The following is a 14,313-nucleotide window of genomic DNA, read 5'->3' on the forward strand; positions in this document are numbered from 1 at the left end:
GGGTTGAGATCAAGTGAAGGGCGAATTTAACCGGAAGATGATCATGTAATTGTACAAAACAGACACTTAACTATTCAATCAGCATTTGCCGTTTCACGCTTGAAAATAAACAATAATTACCCACAGTGAAAGGCATGGTAAATACAGGCTTATCAGTTCAATCGGGCTGATTTCCTTGCAGGTGCAGAAGTGCGCTCCAAGCGGGACCTGTGGCGCGTCTTTTCCAGCACCAGCGGGAGGGAGGGCCGTGACGCGCGCCACACAGCTCACATTTCAGCCTGTTTCCGGGATGAAGACAGAGATTAAAGGCAGAGAAACTGACTGTTCTTACTGCGGCGAACCTGTAGTGCACTTATTCGACATTCAGTTAAGTGCCCCCCCCATCCACCTCCACCTCAACGCACCCCCCACCCTCCTTTGTGTGTGTGAGTGAGCTAGTGAGGGAGAGAGAGACAGAAACCTGGAGCTGCAAGGAGGATACAGCCAATCAGAAATCCCCCCAGGCGTTTAAAGGGATGGTGGGCAGTCTCTCGGGCTTTATGAGCGACCTCTTTTACAACCTCCGCACATTCTCACGTCTTGACCTCCCACAGACACTCAAGCAGAGCCGAGCAGTTTGGATGAGTAACAGCCCGGTTCGCCTGACGCGGCATGGATGTGTCCTTCTGTCCTGAGCGGCGCGTTTCTTCCTTTGCCTCCCTGTGAGCTGCTGCTGCCTCTGCTGCTGGATGCTACCCGCCCTCCCCCTGCCGCACTTGTTGCGCAGAGAGTGGATGCGCCGCTGAGTCCTTGGAGAGGAGAGGCAGGGACGGACTGCAACAGGTGCACACACAGAATCTCCTCCAACAAGGCTGCACCGGAGGTAGGGAAATTACGCATCACTTGGCAATCTGTAGGATTAATGTGCTTGTGATTTTATGACCAAACATTTCATCCGTGGTTATTTATTTGCATGTGAGGATGATTTAGTCATTTAATTAGACTGTGTGTTCTTTTTTGTCACTTCTTTTGAAGATAAAACAAACTTTAAATGCGGATGTGAAGATCTTCTGCTCGTATCCAGCCCTCACCGTGCGCACAAAGCCAGGATGCCGGTTCTAACGAGTCCCGACATTGCCAACAAGTTTAAGGAGAAGTGGCTGGCGGTGTACCCGGACGATCAGGTCACCGGGTCCGACTCGGTCCCCCTGGACGACAGCCTCACCAGCCTCCACTGGCTCCAGAATTTCTCCATCCTCAACGCGGATCCGGAGCGACCCAACGGAGCCGGACCGGGCTGCCCGTCCTCCCAGCAGCACCTGTTTCTCAAACGTCTCGGCTTCCCTAGAGGAGGCACCGACTCTCCGTCCAGCCCGCCGGCCGGTGACACCGCCGCCACCGGGATGCCTCTGTACCTCGGGAGCCCCGTCACCTCCGGCAGCGACTCCACCGCTGCGCCGCGGTTCGCCAATTGCGCGCATCCGGGGAACGGCTACCCGCAGCTCCCCATCCAGGCCAGCCCGCCCGTGGAGGTCGACTACAAAACCAACCCTAAAGTCAAACCGCCCTATTCCTACGCGTCTCTCATCTGCATGGCCATGCAGGCCAGCAAGCAGCCCAAAGTGACTCTGTCCACCATCTATAACTGGATAACGGAGAATTTCTGCTATTACAGACACGCGGAGCCCAGCTGGCAGGTAACCGAGACCGGCTTAACTCTCCTTCTATTATTGATGAGTCAGGTGAATGGCGAGGTGAGGGAGTGAGGGGAGCAATTGATCCCAGTGCCACCATCAGGCAGCAGGCCTTTCTTTGATCAGTGTAGGGAAACAAAAAAACATCAGATGTACATTATAAATCCTGCAGCATGCCCCCCCTCCCCACCCCGATTTTTCAATTCCACAGGAGTCTAATTTCAGCCTTTAATGATTTCCATGACAAGTGTTTCTTAATGCAAGAGTCTCAGAAATTTCCATCTTCCATGAGAGTGCTCATACAGGGTTTTTGTCTGAGGGGAATGGTGATGGGGTAGAGAAAGCACTCTAAGTGTGTGTGTGTGTGTGTGTGTGTGTGTGTGTGTGTGTGTTAATGAGGGCTCCTGAGAGAGATGGCAGCTAAGCACAGCTGATCATGTTTGAAATGCACAGAGCTGCCAGTTTACTAGAAAGCCTCATTAGGTACATTTGCTTTATACAAACAACAACAATACAAAGCTCCCACCTCCCCTTCCTTCTCTTGTCTCATCTCCCTCACAAAGACAAACTGGCACAATCAGTTTTTGCATGACAAATTTGCTCAATGAGATCATGTTAAATAACCTTTTTTTTTTTGGTCTTTGTCGCAGAACTCCATTCGTCACAACCTGTCCCTCAACAAGTGTTTCAAAAAGGTCCCCAGACAGAAGGACGAGCCGGGGAAGGGAGGCTTCTGGCAGATTGATCCGCAGTATGCAGATATGTTCGTCAATGGCATTTTCAAACGCAGGAGGATGTCTGCTAGCAGCTACAACGGCAGCAGCAGCAGCAGCAGCAGCAGCGGTGGCAACCACAGACAGAGCAAACTGGTTCAGGGTTATCACAGCACCCAAAATGGCTGCCCCTACCAAGGCAGCAAGCGGAAGCACCTGCCCTCTAAGAACAAGGCGATGAGGGCGACTGAGTCCCCTCTTTTAGCGACAGAGGCCCACAAAGCCGACATCCTCAGGGGGGACTTTGACCTGGCGTCCGTGTTCGACGACGTCCTCAGCGGGAACTGTAGCACCTTTGAGGATTTGGACATCAACACGGCGCTGAGCTCCCTTGGCTGCGAGATGGAGGTGTCCCTGCAGGGGAGGCAGCACTCGGCGGGGCTGGGGAGGTGGTGCGGCGGAGGGGACGCCATGGGTCCGAGCCAGCACCTTAACCACCACCAGTCCTACGGTTACATGGAGCTGAGCGGAGCAGCCATGGATTGCACGGTCAACATGGGAGAGCTCCACGTGCCGCTGCAGCAGCAGCAGCATCCTCAGCAGCAGCTGGACCAGGATCAGCTGCTCCAAAGCCACCACCACCTGCCGCAGTTTGACGAGCACTCAGCGCTGTTTTCAGAGCAGCCTGAGGAAACGGTGCTGCAGCCTTGGGAGGAAATCAAAGAAGAGGCACAGGCCATTCCTCTGACTCTGGATCAGGGCTTTGGCCTGTGCGAAGGATTCTTCACAGAGATGCAGCCATGGGAACGAGTGGAGGCCTATCTGTGACCTTTGACCTCACTGACTCCTAATTATCTGCATCCAATGACCTGAACATGTCTGATTACTCAGACCTATATCACCCACACAAGGATAAGTGGTTAGAACTACAACTACTACTTCTGCTTTCCCTCCAATCATTCTGCAATACACAGCATCTGTAATTTATTTTTCTGTTAAAACACAAACACAATAATGTCAAACCTTTCTTGAACTTGAACTGTGAAGTTAATCAAGATTTCCTTAACAAAAGACATTGATCTGACTATAAAGATTGTTGGACAACATGATTAGGGATTATTTCCTGGCACAGACTCCCTTTTCTTCCGGAGGGTGTCAGGTGATTGACAGCGGTGCGTAACATGACACAACACTGATATATCAGGCACAATGAAACGATGAGAGAAACTTTTATAAACCAAATTAAAGTTTCATGTGGACTGCCGGGGATTATCGCACTCTGTAGAATGAATGGCAGCAAAGGTTTTGACGAGACTACGTGCAGAAAACGGGGCAAACTTATCCTTTAAGTTGGATTTTTTTGGAACTATCCCAGCTCAAATGCCAGCTGGCAATAAGAGAATGTGTTCAAATGAGTGCAGCTATTTGTCGCTCTGGAGTTTTGACGAAATGCAGACAGAAACAAAGCGAAGAAAACCCAACTCGCCTCCTTTCAAAGCACTCTCCACAAACAAGCACTGTCACTATGGGACTGAGAAGACATGCAGGATTCTATTTTGCTACATTAGCATTAATTTTACTAACATGCAGTGAAATTAGCCATTCATCAAGTTACCAGAGCAGGACTTTAAACTCATGGTCTGAGGTTAGAAATCAGTCATGTATGACTCTGTTATATAGTCAATTTAATATATATTCACTAAAGTATATAGCATGAAGCTAGGCAGGAATATTTGCCATTTGTATACAGTTACAAGAGGAGCAGACCTGGAAATTGTCAGTCATGAAAATCAAACATTATGCACTTTGATAGGCAGCAGTTTTAGGAAAGTGAGACAGCTTTTATTTCCAGGATGTTTAGTTTGATTTTTTTTTTATCGTATTAAGATGTTTTCTAAGAGTTTACTGACCATAATGAAAGTGATGCATATGCTGTAATTGCCCATATCGGTTTGTTTTTGAACAATTAATTCAACATTGCAATAAGTCGACTGGGCAATTTTTTCTTTCTTTGCTTAAATATTCTGTTTTTCTTTCTGAATATATACAAAACTGGGTGTTTATTGATTATATTTCGCCAAATTTGTTGATAAGGAATATGCAGTTCAATGGTGTTTCTGTGTTGATTAGTAAGAAAAAAAAATCTGTTTTCTGTCACTGGGTGATGGATTTGTCCTTATTGATTACTTTGGTGTACGTCTTTTTTTTTTATTTGTATTGTTTGCTCTCACAAAAATTCTAAATGTGTTTGAGAATATAATAACTCTGTTGGTTTGAGGGGACAAATGATGAGCAGATACACAAAACTCAACTCTTAAAGGCCAGATTTTCTTATTGTATCATATTGATCGAGTTTGATACGAGCTCTATAATCTTAACTGTTATTTTCATTTGTACTTTTTTAAAGCTGTTTAAAAATGCAATCATGCCTTGATGCAATAAATGGTGTCAATTAAAGAAAGAACAATAACAAAAATGTGTATTGTTTGTTTGTCATTGTGAAATTTCAGAGATTAAAACAGCCACACATGTTGTAGTGCAGTAAAAAGCTGTGCGTGTTTGCAATGAAGAGATAAAAGATCTATAAGAGTTTATCATTAATCAGCATAGACAGGTCTTGGTATTTGAAACATACAGGGGGTCCATATAATAGCATAGACAGCTCTTACGTAATGTAATCTAATACACGAGACAATCGCAAATTGTATGTATATTAGCATGAGCTTTGATTGTAGAAATTGTTTTAGCGCAGTGTGTTCAGGTCTATAATAATCTTTGAGACAACAATACTTATTACTGAAAATGGATTAAGGAGCATTTCTCACTTTTCAAAAGTCAAAGTGTCACATTCATGCTAGCAGCTCCATGACGCTAAATGCTAACATCAATGCTAATATGCTCACAATGGCAGCTATAACATGTTGATGCCATCGTGCCACCATCTTAGTTTAGCATTTTAGCATGTTAACAATTGCTTATTAGGACTAAACACTTGTGTACAACAATATTTGCCCCACTACCCCGAGATACCGAAAGTCCTTCGCTTGGGGCGGTAACTCTCGCCCAACCCAGAGGGGGCAATCTTGGGTTTTGTTCATGAGTGAGGGTAAAATGGAGTGTGAGCTGGATTGGGGGTTTGGTGCTGTGTCTGCACCAGCCTGTAGTGGTGAAGAGGGAGCTGAGCCAGAAGGCAAAGCTTTCGATTTACTGGTCCAAACCCTCACCTATGGTCATAAGCTTTCTGTAGTCACTAAAAGAATGAGATTGCAGATACAAGCACCCGAAATGAGTTTCCACCAAAGGATGGCTGGGCTCAGCCTTCGAGATAAGGTAAGGAGGTCAGACATTCAGAGGGAGCTCGGAGTAGAGCTGCTGCTCCTTCACATCAAAAGGGATCAATTGAGGTGGTTCGGGCATCTGATCAGGATGCCTCCTGGGTGCCTCCCATTAGAGGTTTTCTGGGGACATCCAACTGGTAGGAGGCCTCGGGGAAGACCCAGACCATGCTGGAGGGATTATATATCTTATCTTGTCTGGGAACGCTTTAGAATCCCCAAAAAGGAGCCAGAAAGCGTTGCTACAGACAGGAATGTCTAGAGCACTTTGCTCAGCCTGCTGCCCTCGCAACCTGACCTCGGATAAGTGGATGAAAATGGATGGATGGATGGGTGGATAGAATATAATATGCAACAATCAATTACTTCCAAGAATAAAAAAGTATCAAGACTATTGCTGCGTTCCAGACAACTCGGAACTTGAATATTTCTGACTTCCTACTTGTAAACTTGGGCCAAATCCGTCTACCCTGCCTCCATGAAGAAGCAATTGTTTGACGCCACACAACAGTGGCAGCACCCATGGATGCACACATTGTAAATGGCAAACCATTAACTTAAATGTCTATATATTAGATACATAAAAGTGCTGTAAAATAAAGTGTATAATGGCACCTGTCGCCTCATAATCGTTTTCCTCTGTTTTGTTATATGCAAGGGGGCCAAACTGCTGAGAGTTCAATTGTGTGCATATTTGCCAAAGAAACATCATATTTTTGTGTAAGTTTGGCATCGTGCACATGGAACGCATGGAGGGCAGAAGCTGGAAATTCCAACTTGGAAATTCCAACCTCCAACTCTGACTTTAAAGCAGCATAAGAGTTCTTAGAGGTTGAGGCAGAGCCTTGTCTTTGGCTAGATGCTAACATCACCATGCTAACGTACTCACAGCGACAGTCAAATATGTTTAGCATGTATAGTGGTTACCATGTTCACCATCTTAGGTTAGCATGTTGCCATGCTAACATTTGCTAATTAGCACAAAACATGAAGTTGAGTATTTATTTAGTATAATCATAAACCATCCTACAGGGCAAATTAAAATTTCGGCCTGATGAAGGAAGATAAAGGTCAGGGGATCAAAGTTATTACAATTTATCCTCTGGAGACCATGAATAGGTGAACCAAATTTATTAAAAATTTAATTTAATGGCAATCCCTTAAATAGCTGTTAAGACATTTCGCTTAAAACCACAAATGTCAACCTCGTGGTGGCATTAGAGAAAAAGTCAGGGTATCTATAAATGGCTTTTCAAAATTTCATGGCAATCCATCAAACAGTTATCACATGTCTGTCTGAACCAAAGTGATGGAATGACCAAAGGCCAGATTTTGCCATCCAAAGAACCACGCTGCTAGCATGGATAAAAAATAACACAAAGAAACATGAAAAAAGGATTTAAAAGTTAAAAAAGTTTTAGTGATGAAAGAAATAACATAAATAAATATCAGATCAGAAGCAGCGAAGAAAAGCAAAAGATCACAAAGGCCCAGAGTATCGTCCTCAGGCAGGATGCCCAACACTGTGGAGCCCTGAGTTCACAAACATACAGGAGATTTCTGTCTGAGGACCCCGAGGTTCATGAGGGCCAGAAGTTCAAAAAGATAAAACAACTGCACAAAGTACAACGTAGGCATGTAATGTGTTTGACTGTGTGCTCAGAATCAAACCAGTTTAATAAGAGGACAAGCAACTATGATCAACTCCAATGAATGCAGTGAAACGTGATGCCTTATCTCTCCACAGGTCAACCCTGCATCTGTCAGAGTGCCCCCAACAAAACAAACACATCTCATAGCTGTTAGAAAACGCCCTCAAAACTCACCACCACATCTCACCTCACCTTTTTCCATGATTTCGGTTGCATGCCTCGTATGAAAATGTGCTTTTCCACTTCAAATCTCTTTTTAATTGAAATTGTTGGAGGAAAAAAGGGAGAAATGCGGCTTATCCCTGTCCCTCTGGCTCGCGGCTCCCAGCGGCGACAGGTCATGTGTGGAGATCTCCAGGAATGGGTGGAATAACTCAGATTCCTAAAAACAGCAGGGACTACGGCCTGATTCGAGGCTCGAGGCTTGTGACCACTGGCCACCGTGCATGCAGAAAATCACTCCAGCTGATAGAGAGGCTGATCCTGTGACAGCTGCAGGTCATTTAATACCAGTTAAAGCTCAGAGGTGATTTCTGTTTGCAGAGTAAATGTGCAGCAAGTTGGAGAAGCAACATCAGTGTCACTATCACGCTCAAGTTGAAGGCTAGAGAGTCATGCTTTGTACCCAAACATGTGTGTGAACTTTCACATTTGTCTCTGTTTGTCTGTGTGAACATGTCCTAGTGTGCGGTTACATTATATGCCTATAATGTTTGTGTTGGTCCACAGGCTTCTTTTGTCTGCACTCCCGCTGATGTGTGCGCTGCCTGCTGGGTGTGTGTGTACACGGCTGCGATCGGAGCCCCGTGGTGGCCCAGATAACACTATCTCTGTGGAGCCAGAGCCCCGTGGTTCTATTCAGCGCTGTGGATGAGAGGCTGGGACTGCCCAGCACGCGGACCTGCTCAAAGAAGGAGGAACAAGCTGGGCTGTCACTGTAGGCTAACCTGGCTTATAATGGTTTATAACCTCCTCCTTGGTGCCCCTCTGGGGGGCTCTGCATCATGTGTGCGTTTGTGTGAGAGCCTGGGAGGGTTACACTGAGGAGGGCAAGAGACAAGAAGAGGGTGTATTTGGTGTTTTATTGCCATCATGGCACCCTCTGGACTGCTCCTGATTAGAGTCAGGCATAAACAGGGTCAACCAGCTTTGCTAAAGAAGCGCCCTTCCCAGCGTGACATAGACAGAGGGTTCAACTTCCTATTTATTGGGGATAGCTACCGAGCTATTCTTTAAGGGGTGCAGCTAATAGAAGACACATGATGGGGCTCCCTCAGTAATTAGATCCTTCATTGTGGCACAAAGCAAAAAGTGGCAGCAGGAAAACGCCCTAAGCCTGTTTTATAGCCCCTCAGGAACCCCTGAGAGTGAGTGATTACACATACAAATAAGTGTTAGATCACACTGATAAATGTAATTTCCTCATGAACCTTCAGCTGCAGTAACCTTCACCTCTCCGAACTGGCGGGAAATTGTTGTCCTTCTCTTGTTTCCAAGCCCTCATCACATATTGATAAGGGAAAAAGACTGGGATGATATTCAGCGGTCCGACTATCCATTAATGCCTGTCCAGACTGGCCTGACAGAAGAGCATGGATGGATTACTGAACGTGCCTACCGGACAACCAGGGACTCAAAGTGTCAGGGGCTCCACCAGGCCTTCACTTGCAAAATGTCACTCAAATTAACACGTACTGATCAGGAAGAGACTTTTAATGATCACAAGGAGACACAAGAAGACCACAAAGTGATGCCGAGGAACTGCAAGGAGTCGCAAAAACACTACAACAGGCAAAACAATGACAAAGAGACATGCAATGACCCCAAAGAGACAAAAAATTACCAGAGAGGACACACAATGACCTCAAAAAGACAAAAAAAATGCCCGAAAAGACACACAATGGCCTCAGAGACAAAGAATGAATAAAAAATACACACGATGACCTCAAAGAGACAAAAATTAACACAAAAAGACACACAATGACCTCAAAGAGACAAAAATGACCAAAAAGACACACTATGACCTCAGAGACAGAAAATGACCAAAAAAGACACACAATGACCTCAAAGAGACAAAAATGACCAAAAAGACACACTATGACCTCAGAGACAGAAAATGACCAAAAAAGACATACAATGACCTCAAAGAAACAAAAAATTTACCAAAAAGACACAGAAGGACCTCAAAGAGAGAAAAATTGACACAAAAAGACACACAATGACCTCAGAGACAAAGAATGAATAAAAAATACACACAATGACCTCAGAGACAAAAATTGACACAAAAGACACACAATGACCTCAAAGAGACAAAAATGACCAAAAAGACACACTATGACCTCAGACAGAAAATGACCAAAAAAGACATACAATGACCTCAAAGAAACAAAAAATTTACCAAATGACACAGAAGGACCTCAAAGAGACAATAATTGACCAAAAAGACACATAATAGATTCAAGACCTTTATTTGTCCCCGAGGGGCAATTGATTCTGCCGCAGTAGCGATAAAAACAACAGCAACAAACAACAATGACAACAACAAGGTTGACACACACAAGGTAGGCTCACAAGTCAGTCACAAGTCAGACGCTTTGCTTAACTAAAGACTGATGACTTTCTCCCTGATTTTGTGTTTAGATGGGCGGATACAATTTCAGAGTTTAAAAAAACTCCCCACGTTGCAGAACCAATAGTAAATCTGCAGGGCGGTCCTTCGGTGGCTCGCTGAACTCATATAGTCCCATAGTCCCAAGCATCAGTGGCTGCAGCTGACAGGGACAGCTAACAGCAGCAGCAAAGCTAACATCAGGACGTCATCTGTTAAAAGCCTCCCGTTGTCGGATACGACATGAAACTACTCCAGTTAGCTCAATCATGTTGTAACTAAAACATCCGCTGGAAAAAATATTTTCTTCACGGATGAGCACACGTTTGATAAAACGGAGTTAAATCTCTCGGCATCCATTTTCAAGCTCTCTGTGTGTTTGTTTCCTTGCGGACGAGAAAAGGAGGAGCACACATTTCCGAGAAAGCGTGTCCTTTTCAAAAATGCAAGAGGCGTTGCTCTGTTGCCGGCTGTTTTCGCCGGTGTGTTAAACACACTTTAGAAAGGAGTGTCCCCAGACTATCAGAAGGTGGAGATCTCTGATTGTCTGGTGGCGAGACTACACACAAGGCAACAGTCACATAAAATCAGTCGTAGCTAAATAAATAAAAACGCATACTTGAATAAAATATGAGCTAAATAATGATAAAAACAGACATAAATCAGACAGACAAGACGCCAATGCTGCCGGTCGCTGCGTGCGCATGCGCCCCGCCCCATATACCTATATAATGACCTCAAAGAGAAAAAAACAGACCAAAAACACCTCAGATATATGGAATCATATTGCTGCCATACCAGGAAAAATGAAAAAAAGATCAGTATCAGGGAATAACGTGAAAAGTTTTCAGTCATAACACGATGTTTTTCTCGTATTTACTATCTATTTCCATGTTATAACAAAATACTATCCTGTCATTATGTATAACAAGAAATTTTCTTGAAAAAAGAGACTTTTCTTTTATAACAATATACTGTTTATCTTCTTATAATGTGTAAATATTTGTTTTAATGAGATAAACTGTGTATTGTTATAACAAGAAAATAATTCTTATTTCACAAGAGAAGTTTCTTGTTATACATGATGAGTTTGTATGATGTTATAGCATGGAAATATTTTGTGCGTGGAAAAACATCTTGTTATAACAGAAAACTAACTACATTATAACCTGGTGCTGGTCTGATTTTGTCCTGGTATGGCAGCGATATGATTCCATATATCTGAGGTCTTTTTTGTCGTTTTTTGTCTCTTTGAGGTCACTGTGTGAGGGTTTTTTTTGGTAGTTTCATGTCTCTTTGTTGTTTTGCCTGTTGTAGTTATTTGCAGTTCCTTGGCATCAATTTGTGGTCTTTTTGTGTCTCTTTGTGATTCTCTGTGCGTTCCCACACCACCATATTATACAGTATGCCAGAAAAAGATTTAGTATGTCCTAATACATAGTATGTGAAATGAAGTGTCCCAAAAATACCAGGATGTTCTACTACATCTGGTCCAATTTTGCAGTTTTTACAGTATTTTTTCCACAATCCTCTGCCCAGCGGATGATACATCACATCTACTGAGCCACTAACAGATGATCGCAATGACAGATGACAGCGCATTCAAGTAACTGATGACCAGTCAAATAGTAATAATAGGAATATTGACTGTTTAGAGAACAAAATAATCATAAATATTAAAAAAGAGGCTATAACAATAAAAAATGACAGAACTGCAGATGTAATTTCATTGTCCAAAATGATGGACAAACTATGTTAGAGTCAACAATCTGTGCAGTTATAACTTTCAAGTTAAACTACACACATTGCAAAGTAACAACAGCAGAGCTCTCTGGGTTGATTTCCGTCTCTGGAGAACTCGGTGAGTGGCGTTTGTTTTATCTCCAAGGTAATGGATATAAAAGCAAGAGGGTCAAAATTCAGGGCGTAATGTTTGAGACAGTAGTATGTCCCGATTGTACCTACTAAAAGTTATAAAAAAGTATGGGATTCAGAACGCAACACATGTAAAGTCTCTTCATGGGTGGTATATGTAGATATTTTCATGCTATAATGTCATACAAACTCATCATGTATAACAAGAAACTTTATTTGTCAAACAATAGAAATTTTTCTTGTTATAACCATATACCATTTTTTGTGTTATAACATGAAAAATCACTTTTTTCCCGAGAAAATTGTCGTTATAATTTTTTATGGCATAGCAGAAATACATTTCCATATAAAGAGACACAAAAGCAACTGCAAAGAGACACAAAACAACCACAGGGCGACACAAAATGACCACACAGACATACAAAACCACAAAAAGCAGCAAAACCACCTCACTGTGTCTGGTGGTGGGGCCTTTTGCGTGTCTGTGCCCAAGGTCCCATTTTCTCATAATCCGCCCCTGCACAAGAGGAGGGACTTAGGCAGGAAATACACCTAAATAGTCTTTCCAACAGGCTGTTGTTTATGTATGAAATGCTAATGATCTTCCCATTTAGATTGCCTGTTTCATTTTGAAAGGAACTGCGGATGGTAAATTAGAATAAAAGGACTGAGGTGAAGCATAGTGAGGGGGTTTTCTTTCATTTACAGAGATTAGGGTTGTACCTACTTGCATAATTGGTCAAAGTGCGCACACAGCCATGTTTACATACAATAAGAATGGGATCATTGCTCTAAGAACTGAATGTTTCCCAGCATTATCCTCAAAAGCCTCATCGGTGGCTTTTTTTTTTTTTTTTTTTTTTTTTTTGTCCAGAGGAGCCTTTATTCTGCTGATGACTAATGAAGACTGGATCTCCAATTTGCCAACGCCACGTGAACACACACAGAAACCCTCTAGATTTTGTTGTCTGTTTTGATGTGCTAATTTTATTTATTCGGGTCATGTAGCGCAGACAAATGCAGGTGTGCAAATGAGTACAACTGCACACACACACAGATGGCAATTAGGAATACGTATAGAGGTTACTTAAGGCAAAAGAGGCTCTATTCACCCTTACAGGAGTATTCAGGGCTTATGTGTTTCATAGGTTTTCTTCCTGGCCTGTTTCTGTAACCACTCTCTCCAGAGATGTAGCTGAAACTGTGGAACATACACTCAGGATTAGGCTTTCGCTGTAGGATGCAAAAACATCACAAACCATTTCCATTACATCTGTAATGCTCCTAAGTACTCCGAGTGCTTTTCTCACGAGATTCTTGACCTTCACATTTTTCTTGTATCCCACAGAGTAGACTTTCACTGACTGCCTCTCAGTGACAGTGCTGCTGCTGGTTAAGATAAGGTGAGTGAGGCCAACCTTGTGGAAAAGACACTCATTGGAGCGCAGAGCACACTGCACATCTTCTCCAAAGGCATCACTCAGTCTGTCAATCATAGGGATCATCTGACTCTGAGCGTTGGCCACTCCTGTACAATGCTGCTTTGTGTGTGTGTGTGTGTGTGTGTGTGTGTGTGTGTGTGTGTGTGTGTGTGTGTGTGTGTTAAACTGAATTTCCACTGGGAAGATGATGGGTGTCATATGTCCTGTTGTGTCCCATTAGCTATTAGCATGTGATATTTCAATGTACAGTAACTGCTTCATTATAAGGTGTTGTGTTTTCAGTACCATGCATATAACATTGCATCGTGCCTGTGGCTGCCAGTTGTCTTGTATCAAATGAAATCACATTACATATAATGACATTTGATATGTGGTTTTTATTCACCTGTGCACTTTGTGTGTTGTGCCGTGACCTCCAGCATGCATTGGGGTGGTTTGCAGCCAAGTGTGAAGCTGTCAGGATGAGAGTTAGCACATCCAAATCTGAGGCCATGGTTCTCTGCTGGAAAACGGTAGTTTGCCCCCTCTGGGTTGGGAGTGAGTTACTGCCCCAAACAAGAGAGTTCAAGTATATTGGAGGCTTGTTAATGACTGGGGGTAGAATGAAGCATGAGATGGATTGGCTGTTAGGCGTAGTGTCTGCAGTGACGCAGGCGCTGTGTCAGACCGTCGCGGTGAAGAGAGAGCTGAGCCAGAGGGCTAAGCTCTTGATTTACTGGTCCATCTATGTCCCAACCCTCACCTGTGGTCATTTGCTTTTGATGACCAAAAGAATGAGGTCTCAGATACAAGTGGCCGATATGAGATTCCTCCAAGGAATGGCTGGAGCTCGGAGTAGAGCCACTGCTCCTTCATGTCAAAAGGGGTCAGTTGAGGTGGTATGGGCATCTGATTAGGATTCCTCCTGGGCGCCTTCCATTAGAGGTCTTATGGGCACATCCAACTGGTAGGAGGCCCCAGGACAGACCCAGAACACGCTGGAAGGATTACATATCTCGTCTGGCCTGGGAACCCT

General features: G+C 43.8%; 1 protein-coding gene across 1 annotated transcript; it reads left to right on the top strand.

Annotated features, from left to right (window-relative positions):
- Window positions 1–566: 566 nt before the first annotated feature.
- foxj1b (forkhead box J1b) lies at window positions 567–4,838 on the top strand. Its single transcript, XM_049562554.1, has 3 exons — window positions 567–862; window positions 1,015–1,676; window positions 2,324–4,838. The coding sequence occupies exons 2-3, from the start codon at window positions 1,089–1,091 to the stop codon at window positions 3,212–3,214; spliced, it is 1,479 nt and encodes a 492-aa protein (XP_049418511.1). The 5' UTR covers window positions 567–862; window positions 1,015–1,088; the 3' UTR covers window positions 3,215–4,838.
- The last annotated feature ends 9,475 nt before the right edge of the window (window positions 4,839–14,313 follow it).

The sequence above is a fragment of the Epinephelus fuscoguttatus genome, linkage group LG20 (assembly GCF_011397635.1).
Source record: "Epinephelus fuscoguttatus linkage group LG20, E.fuscoguttatus.final_Chr_v1".
NCBI lineage: Eukaryota > Metazoa > Chordata > Actinopteri > Perciformes > Serranidae > Epinephelus > Epinephelus fuscoguttatus.

What these genes read in the sequence shown, in the direction of transcription:
- foxj1b (XM_049562554.1), top strand. Translation starts at nt 1,089, where the DNA reads ATGCCGGTTCTAACGAGTCCCGACATTGCCAACAAGTTTAAGGAGAAG. An exon ending in ACGCGGAGCCCAGCTGGCAG is followed by an intron (nt 1,677 to 2,323) that starts GTAACCGAGACC and finishes TCTTTGTCGCAG; the next exon opens with AACTCCATTCGTCACAACCT.